Genomic DNA, 12,895 nt, shown 5'->3' with positions numbered 1-12,895 from the left:
CTAAATAGAATAACAAAATCAAACACATCGTTATTCTTATATTAAGAGGGAAAATATCAAGTGCGAGAAAGCAAATGTCAGTCTAAGTTGTTATCCTCAGGGGAACCATTTCCCTAACCGGCAACAGGCCTGGAGGCTGGAAGGCAGGGGCCGTGCAGGGAGCTGCCCACCTCAGAGATCTTCTGGAACTGGTTGTTGGACTGGCTGCACTTCTCAGCTGTCTCCAGAGCGACTTTGTAGTTATCCACAAATGCTTTGTACACGCCAAGCTGGCTGGCCTGCAGGGGGAAGAGGAGAGAAAAGGGAGGGCAGCGGGATGGGGGAGAGGATTAATGAATGGATGGAAGCGTAAGCAGGGCACCTGGAGCTCCCTTGGCACTTGGAACCTCTAACTTTGCTCCAAAGGGCTACGCTGGAACAGAGGCGAAAGGCAGGATGAACATACTACAGTATCCCTTTGAACTTGACAGTTTCCATGGAAACCAGCTCAGCCAATAAGGTTAACAAGAGGGTACTGGGGGTTGGGGGAGCAGGGGGCAGGGCCTTTGTTGGCATGCTAGAAATTCAACAGCATTTGGCTTTATTTAGCATCATAAAGGTCTCCCAGGGTTTGAAGCCCCTTAAGGCCTCACACGTCTTTCACATCCTGGAATTAGCTGGAGCAGGGAGGGCACGCGTGGCCTGCTCAGTACCCCACTGCCCATGCTGAGTGTAAGGCACAGCATTTAAAGGTGCAGTCCCGGGGGTGCCTGGCTGGCTCAGGCGGTGGAGCATGTGACTCTTGATCTCGGGGTGTGGGTTCGAGCCCCATGCTGGGTGTACAGATTACTTAAAAAAAGAGGTGCAGTCCCCACTTCCCCTGGCCTCTCTCAGTTCCTGTCCCCTCATCCTCAGCCTCTTAAGGAGCCAGAGACCCTACCTGCCTCAGTACACATTTGCATGTGGCTCTGAACCTAACACAAATTTAATTCCTCAAATATTTATGGAAAGTCTTCCTGTGCTTTGCATATGCATTTCCTCTTGAGAGAGTAAAGGGTGGAAATGTGAATTAAAAAGCACAGTGAGATACTATTTCATCCCCATCAATCTGGCCAAAATTTAAAAGTCTAATGATATCAAGGGTTGGCAAGAATGCAGGGGAAATTAGAGCTTTTATAGACCACTCACGGGGATGTGAGGCCTGTTATTTGGACAGTAATTTGTCAATAACTGATAAAGCCGAAAATATGCACAGCTTGGCCTACTCCTTAGCAAAACCACTTCTACATACAAACCCCAGAGCTCTGGGGTCCCGTTCAGGAGTCAGTCACTACTTGTAGTAGGTGAGCACCTGTGTGTTAGAGAGGGAGATGGGGCAGAGGGAGAGGGAAAGGGAAAGAGAGAATCTTAAGCAGGCTCCACGCCCAGCTTGGAGCCAGACACGGGGCTCAACCTCACAACCCCGAGATCGTGACCTGAGCCGAAATCAAAAGTCGGATGCTTAACCAACTAAGCCACCCAGGCGCCCCGAGATGTGCTCTAAGTATAAGTACACATTGGATTTCAAGGGCTTAGTCTGTAAAAGAGAATGTAAATTATCTTATTAAGTTTTAAATATTGATTACACGTTGAAATGACAGTATTTTGGATCTCTTGGGCTAAATACATATTTTTAAAAAATACATTTTTTTTTAAAGATTTTATTTATTTATTTGACAGAGAGAGACACAGCGAGAGCAGGAACACAAGCAGGGGGAGTGGAAGAGGGAGAAGCAGGCCTCCCGCAGAGCAGGGAGCCCGATGTGGGACTCGATCCCAGGACCCTGGGATCATGACCTGAGCCGAAGGCAGACGCTTAACGACTGAGCCACCCAGACGCCCTTTAAAAATACATTCTTAAAATTAATTTCATGTACTTATTTTTACTTTTAAGTATAAGGCTGCTAGAAAATTTAAAATTATATGTGGCTTGCATTATAGTTCTGCTGGAAGCACCGCTCTAGAGAAACCTGCATATGTATGTAGACCCAAGGAGATGTGAGCAAGGGGATTCACTGCTTCACTCTTCCTCCTGTGGAAAGACTGGTAACAGATGCTCACAAATAGGGGAATTCATACTCACACAGTTAAATGAATGAACGAGATCTATGAGTAGTAACACTGACCAGTTCCTAAGCAACTGTTGATCGAATTGCAAAATACATAAAATACGTACATTTTAAAAAGTACACGTAATGCCATAAAAAGATACAGATACATGATAAAAATACAAACTGCAGCCCAAGAAGGCAACACACCAAATTCATTCCAGTAGCTGCTTCCGGGCTGAGCAGAAGGGCACGGGGAAGGGAGAGAGAGACTTCATCTATAATGCTTTGTTTTCTTGATTAAAAAGTCTTTCTATCTTCAGAGCTCAACATCCCTTAATTCCGGGAGAGGAGGGCACAGTTGTTTGTTACATGTATTCTCTAGAATTTCTGGTTTAAATATTGTGCAATGAAGCAGCGAAGGAGGTTCAGCTGCTACTGGGCTTCCTCCGGGGATCCCACCACAGTGCTGGGGAAAGCGGGCTGCCCCGCTTGGACCCACCCTGGACCACTCTGCTTTCTGCAGAATCTTTGTGCTCCTCCAGATCCCAAAGAGGTGGGGCCGGTGGAAGGTGGCAGGCAGGAAGGTGGCAGGTGGGGGGCCAGGAAGGCCGGAGAGGAAAATGAGAACTGGCATGTTTGCAGAAGAGCCAAGGCCAGAGCCGTGCAGATCGCAGCCCCAGATGGGCCAGACTTGGCAAAGATGAAAATCTGGGGGGAAGTGCAGGAAGGGATGAATTCAATGGCTTTTCCAGGGGGAGTACTGGTCCCCCAGTGTCCCAAGCTACAGGGGAGGTGCTAGACAGTTGCTTCCTAAACCAAAGTAAAAATCATTGCTTTTCTTCTTCCGGGGATGTGCTCTCCTTGTCCCCCTTTCCCTTAAGAACATAAGGGCTGGCTGCCCAGGTTGGAACACTATCCTCCCATCCCATGGCCCAAGGGGGGTAGCAGGAGGTGAGTCAGAGCAGGAGCCACCTGGGCAGAAGGCCCGCGCACAGGGTCACTGACCATCCCAGGTGCTGCCATCTCCACGGTGTAGCCTCGTCTGTAGAGCCTAAGGCCGGCCTGCCATGGCCATTAACTGCCAAGTGGAGGTTGCTTGGAAAACAGCAGCCTGGCACTGGGGTGATCTCATAAAACAAATAGCAGAGATGCTAATTCCCTTCCCTCAGTAATGGAGACCAGCTGAAAATAAACTACCTCCAGATGCCTGGACCGCCCGGGCTCCTCCCCAGCCCTCCCAGGCCTGCAGCTCCAAGGGCTGCGGGTAGCAGTTCACGCTGCTGGGGGGAGGGAAGGGAGATAGCAAATCCACGACCCAGGCCTGCGGAGCTGAATGGGGGACGCTGGTGACAGCAGGGTCCGAGTGACAAACATAAACCGGGACAGCCTTTTTCCACTGTGCTCTGGCCTATGCAGCCCCACCTCCCTCACCCCCCAACCCCCCTCACCGCCCCACCCCCACCTGTGGTTTGCTCTCTTATGCCCTCCGGAGGGCTGATCAGCTCAGGCTCCGGGGACCGGGCCGGGAGTGATCACTGGGTATGCACGGTCCCTGAACTGGGGCAGGTACTCCGGGGCTGCTGGACCCAGGAGCGTGGGGTTCCCCTGCAATACCACCTTCCGGGGTGCCTCTCGCTAACCATAGCAACAACAACGATGATGGTGGCAGCAGTGATGGTAATAACAGTAATGCTAACGGCTGACTATTGAGTATTTACTAATTTACTCTGTTCTGGGCCCGATTCCAAGCACTTTTCAGGTATTAACTCACATAGTCCTCACAACAGTTCAATGAGGTAACTACTATTATTATCCTCTTTTTTACAGATGAGGAAGCTGAGTCACAGAGAGGCTGTGCCCAAAGTCACAGGTTTAATCTGTGGCAGAGCCAGGATTCAAAGTCAGCTGTGGCCGGGGCGCCTGGATGGCACAGTCGGTTAAGTGTCTGACTCTTGCTTTTGGTTCAGGTCATGATCTCAGGGTTGTGAGATGGAGCCCCGCTGGTGAGCCCCACACTGGGCTCTGCACTCAGCGCAGAGTCTACTTGGGAGCCTCTCTCCCTCTCCCTCTGTTCCTCCCCACCTCCGTGTGTACGCTCGATCTCTCTCTCTCTCAAATAAATAAATAAATCTTAAAAAAAAAACAAAAACCCCAAAAACCCCAAAGTCAGCTGTGGCTCTAGAAGCTATATTTGTCCCTACAACACTGTTGGCCTCTTGGGACACAGACCTCAGGCCCTGTGATGTCCCCCTCAATGCCTTCCAAGTTCTCCCTAGTCACAGTGGTCAAGGTCATGGTGCATTCGTTCATTCGTTCGTTCATGTATTGAGTACGGGGCTGGTTCTGGGGTCTACTGATGAAGAAAATACAGTCTGTTCTCCCAGAGCTTATGGTTTTAGGGACACGGGAGGTTACCATTTTCACTGAGGGGATAAGCATAGGGGCTGCATTTGAAGGTTGGGGGAAGTCTTCTCCAAGGAAGTCACTTCTAAACTGGAAGCAGTTGAGGAAGGACATTTCAGGCAGCCAGAGCTGCAAGAACAGAGAAGTCAAGAGTGTCTGCTGCATGAACTGAGAATAGAAAGTTCAGGGTCAGGGGGCACAAGGACAGAGGAAGCAGCAGCTAGAGACCAGCCAGAGGCCTGGACAGAGGCCAGCATGCAGAAGGTCTCATAAGCCATTCCTCAGAGCCTGGCATTTATCCAACGGGCAAGGGGGGGCCACTGAAGGGATTTAAGTAGGGAACAAGCGAGGTCTGGTCAGGGGCTCGGCTAACTCTCTTCTGCTGCTAGGTAGAGGTGGGGGGCTGATGGGGAGGCGGGCCTGGAGGTAGGAGCCACTCCTGAGGTAAGGGCCCCAGAGGCGGCAGGGAGAGGTAGGCAGCAGTGAGCATCCTCCGGAAGTGGGGGTGCGGAAGGAGGTGGGGCAGGGGAGGTGCCAAGGACTAGTCCAAGGGAGTCATGGATGGACGGGGGTTGGGATGGTGGCAGCACCCACGCACACAGAGGCAGGAAGAAGAGCAAAGAACTCCGGAGACAGTAAGTTCCGTTCTGAACATGCTGTGAGCCTGAGGCCCTAGGAGTGAGTATCCAAGCAAGAGTTTTCTCCGGTGTAAGGAAAGTACAGGCCTGTCCATTCAACCAGTCCCACCACGGCAGGGGAGCTAAAGGAGAAGCTCTGCTCCCTGCCCACCGCCATCCACACCCAGAGAACAAAGACCACGGACTGGCAGTCTCCTTGCTGTCTCCTGGGCTGGCAGAAGTTATGGGCAGGGAAAGATCAGGGAAGAATGGGGTTGGGGGTGCAGTGAGTCTGACCTAGGGGGTCCTCCAGGGGACACAGCCAGAGACAGTCTCAGAGCTAGGCCCAGGGCCCCACAGAGCAGAGGGCCAGGCTTTCCTCCAGGGCTCAGAAATGACCCAGGCCTTTGAGGAGGCCAAGAAGGCTGGGGATGCCTGGACGTCTCCCAACACCAGCAGCTCCACGGAGGCACTGTATAAGGACCGTCCGTCGACGGAAGACTCACCAGCTTCTGGAAGAGGTGGCCCATGGTGACCTGGCTGTCCCACTGCTGCACCTTGGGGCAGAGGTTGTCATAGAACTCCTTGTGGATCTCATAGATGTCCTGGATCTTGTAGAAGATGGTCTCGATCTGTTGGATGGTGAGCACGGGCTGGGAGGTGGTGGCTGTGGCCTTCAGGGGTTTCATGGGCTGGGAGCCAGGAAGGAGAAAAGAGAAGGTGAGGGGCAAGAAACCAGATGGGCCACCAATTTGCCCTTCCCGCGAATTCGCTGATTCGCCCTTCCCGCAGCTGGAGTGGTGCCCAGACAAGGCCACGGAGGGCAGGGCACCTGAAGTGTGGTTTGCATCAAGTTGCTGCTGTCATAGGTTCCAACGAGCGATGCCCTGCTGCAAGGAGGGGGACCCTGACAGCCAGGGCCTGGTCCGGCAGCCCTCCCAGGCCCACGGGTTAATGCCAGGACACATTTCCCCCACGCCCTTGTCGCCCAAGGGGTCCCTGGCCCCCAGCCTGTACTGGGTTCACTTTTGGTTTAACAGGATCCACGCCTTTCTTCCACGGTGGCCTCATGTGTTGAGTTACCAGCTCCCTTGTCACACGTCCGTGGAAGGGAGGGTTGACTGGGAACTTGAGCCCTGAGCTATTTCCTTCCAAGAAACAGAACGTGATTCTAGGATTTGGCGGTAGAGCCTCAAAGAAACTCAAGACCAATCTCAGCTAGACTGACATTTCAAGTTCCCATCCCTTAGTATAGGGAGAGCGAGCAGGTGGCACAGATGCCACGGTCCTACCTCCTGTACCCATGGCAGACATTACTAGTCGATCACAGCGCTCTTTCTCACTGAGCCTCGTCCTAGTCTCAGACTCTCCATGCTGAGGTTGACATGTGAGATGAACCTTATCTGTCAACTCAGCTTATCTCCACCAAGATGCTCTAGGGGCTACAGGTGGAGTGGATGCAGTGACAAGCAGTAACTCAGGACCACTACCTAACACTGGCGGGGAGCTGCAGCTGTCCCCTTAATGCCCAACAGTAGGACTGTAGGAGACTGTAGGAGAATGGGACCTGGGTGCATTTTCTTCAGTGTGATTTTCTGTATTTTCTAAATCACCTAAAATGAGTAAATATTAATTTTACAATCGGGGGGGAAAGCTATTAAAATTCATAGTTGAAGCAAAAAAAATCCTGATATCAAAAGATGAGGAACTCTTCCTTGCCTGGCTTTCCCTCAGCCCCAAAGCCCCCGAAGATGCCTAGACTGCCCTCCAGAGGACCTCCAGGGGACAGGGTCTGGACAACTGCCACCTAAGAGAAAGTATGGGATGGGCAGGTACATTTACGCAGAAGAGAGAAGCCTGAGTCAGACATGGTTAATGTTCTTCATCTAGCTGAAGGGCTGTGTGGAAAGAGGCCTTTGACTTAGTCTGAGTCACTCTGGAAACCCAGGAACAGCCAGGAGAAGTCATGGCAGGTATGGACTCACTAGAGCTGACCCTCATTACCTCATGGGATTGGTTCCAGCCAGAGAAGCATTCTAGCTGATAACGGGCGACTCAGTGTTGGACTGGATGGAACAGTGACATTAACAGAGGCCAGAGTTATCCCTGGCTCAGTCTGAGAGAGGACCAGCAGCTCAAGCCACCACAGCAGCCAACTTCCAGCCACGCTTCCTGCTCTCCTCCCTGCTGCCTCTGCTGGTGGTGGGGCCTCGTCTGTCCATAAGAGGAAGTCCATCTACCCAAATACCCAGATGATGCTCTGACTTCCAGCTCCCTTGTCCTCCCAGCTCTATAAAGTCCAAAAGGGAGGATAAAGGCAGGGAAAAGCAGAGCCCTCCTTCTGACCCTCCTAGTGCTGGAACCAACTAACCCTAACGTCCAGGCTTTGCTAGGGCAGTAGGATGGGGTTTTCCTTAGTGCAGGCCAAGAGGTGTGGGTTTGAGTCTCAGCTCTGCCACTTAATAGCTGTGGGCACGTCACTTAGCATCTGGGCCTCAGCAGCCTCATTTGTAAAACTGGGATAATATTACCTTCTCAAGAACACTGATGGGAAGGATCAAAAGCCATAATTTATATAAAATATCAAGTATGTGCCTGGTACCCAGAAGGCAGCCAAAAATGTTAGCTGCCACCATTATTATTATTCGCCCCACAAATAACGTACCAAGTGCCTAATGTGAGGCCAGACCAGGTATTCAGTGATTCACCACACACGTCCAATCCCTGCCCTGTGGAGCCTCCCGTCCAGTAGGCGAGACAGACAAAACACAAGGAAACTGTCAAACACATTATTTCCACCTAAATGCAATGAAAATAATAAGAAGGAGACCTCCTGAGCCAGGGTGGGGAAGGACAGCTTCTCCCAGAAGGGAACATTTACCCTGAAATGGAAGCCTGGGGGCTCAGAGCACAGTATTCCTCAACACCGGTCCCAAGGTGGGCATGGGCTTGGTGAGAGAGAGGAGCTGGAGAAAGCCAGGTAGCCCAGGTGCAGTGGGCAAGGGGCAAGGGGGAGGCGCAGGGCCAAGGCAGGGCTGGAGGACTCGGCAGGGGCCAGACCAGGCAGGGGGAAGGAATGTCGCTTTTAAGCCCTTGCAATGACCCAGCTTTCCCTGAGGGGATTTAGGCAGGGGAGTGATGGGGGGGCCAATTCTCTTTTCGGGAGATTATTTTTCTGACTCATGATCCTTGCTCTGGAGAACATGATGATCCATTTGGGTAAACTGGACCAACACACATGAAACAATGTAGTACACAAAGCCAGATAGGGCATTACCCATCTTGGGCTGTAAATACCAACCAAGTGGTCCCCAGGTTGTGCTGGTACAGCTCAGGGGCTTCACAGAGGAGGTGACAGGAACTGGGCCTCGAAGGTTGGGAAGGTCTGAGCAGGTGGAGGGTGGGGTGTGGGTAAGCACGCCAGGCAGGGAAACAGAAGGAACCAGGAGCCAGAGGAAGGGCGCACTGTTCTCCCAACCCTAGGTGGGTGGCCCCACTCAGCTTCAGGGCTCCCAACATTCTGTGAAGGATACGGGAGCTGTTCCTCAAGATCGCTGTCCTTGTTTATCCTTTTTTCCTCCCCCCAGCTCTGGCCCCCGGAGCCAGTGGAGGGACAAGTCAGCACAGGGTCCCAGAACCTCTCCTCCTCACTCCTGCCTGGGTGCCATCCCCACACAGAGGGGAATAAAGTACCTAGGGCGGGAACAGCCCTGGGAAGATGAAGGGTCAGGACTTCTCAGAGGCTGTTGGGTAAGCACTCCTCGGCCACCCAGGCGAAGACAAGACCCAATTACTCTGCTTCCTCCTCAACTTCCCACTCTGCCTACAAAAAAGGAAGAAATGGGTGCTCACCAGCAGCGGGTCACGTGGACGGGGCCTGCACTCGGGCCGTCAGAGGGTTCTCTGGACAAAGTCGGGGACCTTTGGTCTCAGCCCTGATTCTGCTTGGGGGGAAGGGAAAGTGGGGGGCGTGTGTGAGCCCGAGCTGGCCAGAGACCCTTGAAGGCAGTTACTTTTATCTGGTGAAGCCCTGAATCCAGGCCTCAGGGCCAGGCGGCTACAAGGCAAAAGCAACTCAACACTGAGCTCAGACCCAACACTGTTCTTCAGCCCAAGTGCTAGCATACTTCTACCTCCTCCCAGAATCCTGCTGCAGAAAGCAAGGCTAGCCCATTTCATCCGGGGAGAAATGGATGCTTAAAAAAAAAAAAGAGGATCACTGAGTGATCTGGGAGTCAAGCCTGGCTCTCCATTTCCCACAAAGAGCTTCTCAGGAAGAAGGGCCAGGAGGGTTCTGACTCATAGTGGGACTTCACACAGCCGTCTGTCGGCTCTGTCCCCTGGCAACCTGCCTTTCGAAACAGGGGAAAGAAATCAGCCCACTTCCTCCACCTCCTATCCCAGAAGGCCTGGAGGCTGCTAACGTATCACCTCAGTTACTCCTCCTCCCGGAACCCAGGGAGGGAAGCATCATTAAGCTATTTTAGTGATAAGGAACCTGAGAACCCCAAAGCAAACTGCCAGAATGAGAGGCTGAGAAAGGAGGGCCCGTGGGGCCTAGGGATGGAAAGTCCTGTAACAATGGCCAGAGGCAGCCCCTGAGCTCACTTCCCACATTGCCCGCGGTAGGTGAGATGCAGAACAACACGCATTTGGTTTGTCTCCCTTCCTCCACGCCCCACTTTGGCCCACTCCGTTTGTAATCTGAGCCAACCAGGAACCCAGAAGTTTCCATATTACCAAATCTTGCCACAGCCAAAAACCCAGAGGGCAGGAACAGAGGTTCTTGCGTGGGTCCCAGCTGCGCCTGTGTGCACACACAGTCTTGGGTATACACACCACACACACCCATCCATCTGCGTATCAGGAAGTGTTAAGCTGAGAACAGTCTAATACAAACACGGTAGGAGCAGAGCGGTGGGGGGGGCGGTGAGTAAGAGATCTGGGAGTGGGCCACGGAGAGGAGAGATTTTCTTCCCCAGGGCCCCTTGGTCAGATCACCCCGCAAAGAGCAAAGGGCTCTAGCAACCAGGCGGCTGTGAGGGGAGGGCTCCCAGCTCAAGGAGGGGGGTGGGGAGGCTTGATTCCTTATCTCTGAGGTTCATTATCTGAGGCTGTGGCTGTGGAGGGTCCTGCCCCCTCTTCCTGGGGCCCACCAGGGCGAGCATAGACCAGGCCTCCCAGCTGGCCTCTCCCCTCCCTCCTCCTGCCTCTGTTCAAGGAAGAACCAATCGGTGGCGGGCAATGAACAAGCTGGGGGCAGGGGGAGCGGAGGGAGGTGTCCTGGGTGGCCTCAGGACTACGGCCCCAGCCTCACAGGTTTTGCCTTTGAGTCAGGAGCTGTTAGAAAGGCAAGGCAGGGAGGCAGTGTCTTGGGCCCTACTTCTATTGTCCGGACACATGGAAACTCACATTAGGCCCAATGACTGACGAGAAGGCACCTTGGAATCTATGAGGGGCTGGCCTCCTCTGAGGACACGCCTCCCCTTCCTCTGGGGAAAGGCTGTGTTGACAGAAACAGGCTCCAACCTGCGTCTCTCTCAGCACTGGTCAAAATAATAGCAGCAGCTAATGCTTTAGTCTCTGTTCTAAGAGCTTCACATACAAACTCCTTCTGTCCCCACAACAACCCCACGAACAGAGTACTAGTATCAGGATCCGCAGTTTGCAGGTGGAGAAAATGGGCCACAAGGGTTCATGAACGTGCTGAAGGGCTCGAGCTCGAAAGCGGTCAAGCAGGGATTCTGACAGGCGGTTTGGGTCCTCTGTTGGAACTCCTCTCAAATGCGCATCCTTTTAGTAATGACAACAACGCCCCCTCCATTTGCTATGGCAAATTCACCATTTCTGCGGTGTACTTCACATGTGTCTGATGGGTCCCTCTGCTTGTCCTTAGCTAATCTGAGTGCCGGGGTCCCCAAAAGGATCACCTGATCCTCTCAACCCCGTGAAGAAGACAGAGAAGGTCATGGGATTAGTCTCATCTTCAGATGAGGAAGATGAGGCTCAAGGAGGTTATTCATGGCTTGCCCAAAGCCAGTGGTTTTCAAAACGACAGTACCCGCGAGAAAGAACGTGGCCCAGTACATACGTATATATACACATATACAGGCAACAAACCCAAAGTTAGGTGAAATAGTACTTATTCTTACTATGTGTGATGCACACTGGTATTTTTCTTTCTCATTTAATAAAAAAATGCTGGTTCAACCTACGTTGATTTCACAATGCACTAATGGGTTAAGATGCAGGTATGAAAAACAGAGCCATGAGTCTATGATTAATGGCAGAGTCAGGTCTTGCCCTAGTTCTGGCCCCAGATCGCAGTCCTTGTCTATCTGCCACCCTGTCCATCACTTGAAAAACATTGCTGTGCCTACCGATAAACTCCCAGTGACATCTACCACAAACTGAGCCCAGGCTGTCACAAAGTATCTGCACATTTCTTTTCTTTTTCTTTCTTTCTTTCTTTCTTTCTTTCTTTTTCTTTAAGATTTTTATTTACTTATTTGAGAGAGAGAAAGAGAGAGCGTGAGTAGGGGGAGGAGCAGAGGGAAAGGGACAAGCAGATGTGAGGCTCGATCCCACGACCCTGAGATCATGACCTGAGTCGAAATCAAGAGTCGGATGCTTAACCCACTGAGCCACCCAGGTGCTCCAAAGTATCTGCACATTTAGATAGTTATTCCTTGGGTAATAAACTCCAAGGTCTCTGGGACCCTGGGTGACAACATCTCACACCACAGCAAGTACGTAAGTGTGTACTTTACAATTCTTGGAAGGATGAGTTTCTACCCAGCTACATCTACATTTCTTATTCCCCATGTCTCAGGCTGCAAAACACCCAGGGGAAAGAACTTTACATTCCCTACTTACTCTGCATAAGATCTAGCCGCATCTAAGAAGCACTTTCTTCAAAGGCAAAAACGCCTTACATCTGTATAGTACTTTTGCCTAATATTAATAATATTTCCCTCCCAGTCTGAGTCTCCCAATGCCTCCATCTTGGGAGGAAACTGAGGCACCTTCAAGAGGGCAGGGGCTGATCTAATGCCTCAGAGCCATGGTGTTTCTCAAACGACACAGGAACCCTTCCACCTCACATTTCCTGCCACGGGGCCTGGGGATGGCCACAGCTCACTACTCCTGGGAGGAGGAAGGACTGGGACCAGGGAATGACAGAGAGGACTCAGCTTGACTGACTGGTAGAGACTGCCCGGAGCACAGTGTGGAGGCGGAGGCTGGGCCCCCACCCGGACTCCCACCTGGACAGAGTACTGTCAATGATTAGTGATGCCTGTGCATGGTCACGGGCCACGGGAGTGTTCGCCATCTCCAACCCGGCTGTGCCTCTCCCGCCCTTCCCAGGGCAGGTCATGGAGGGCTGGGTCTGAGAGGCACAGGCCCCTTTCTGGCAATGACCCCGGCCCAATGCCAACTGGTCAGCAGAGCAGTGCAGATTCTGCCCACAGGGAAGGACTGGTCCAGGTCCCCTTTCTTCTCCAACTCCAAAGGGAGTTTTCGAGCGTGACACTGACCAGCAAGCCAGAGCATAGATACTCACCAGCAGCAAGGCTTCCAGCTGGTTAATGTAGATCTCTTCGCTGGCCAGGAACCCCGAGAGAACCAGCTTCCTCATCTCCAGGCCTTTCCCTGCTTCCACCTGTAGGAAAGCAAACCAAGAGCCAACAGTTCATGAGAAAGGAGGCTAACATCCTGAGTGACCTGTTTTCTTGCCTTTTTCTTCCTCTTTCACTAACACTTTTGTAGGGAATAGAAGCCAAATATATTTATTATAATTTGGAA

General features: G+C 52.2%; 1 protein-coding gene across 4 annotated transcripts in view; it reads right to left on the bottom strand.

The window, feature by feature from the left end:
* The window catches only part of ABR (ABR activator of RhoGEF and GTPase), a 174,574-nt gene that overhangs the window by 58,230 nt on the left and 103,449 nt on the right, over positions 1-12,895 (bottom strand). For all 4 annotated transcript variants that reach the window (XM_028109312.2, XM_028109311.2, XM_028109313.2 and 1 more), the window contains 3 exons: positions 12,654-12,752; positions 5,596-5,781; positions 171-278 (listed from right to left, as the gene is read on the bottom strand). In XM_028109312.2, the coding sequence (XP_027965113.1) occupies positions 171-278; positions 5,596-5,781; positions 12,654-12,752 (393 nt within the window). The remainder of the gene's footprint in view (positions 1-170; positions 279-5,595; positions 5,782-12,653; positions 12,753-12,895) is intronic.

This window comes from Eumetopias jubatus, unplaced genomic scaffold, assembly GCF_037043125.1.
Source record: "Eumetopias jubatus isolate StellerSeaLion01/CBP00866 unplaced genomic scaffold, mEumJub1_p1.0 scaffold_10, whole genome shotgun sequence".
Lineage (NCBI taxonomy): Eukaryota > Metazoa > Chordata > Mammalia > Carnivora > Otariidae > Eumetopias > Eumetopias jubatus.
The sequence above is the reverse complement of the archived record's forward strand: the minus strand, read 5'-3'. Positions and strand labels throughout refer to the sequence as shown.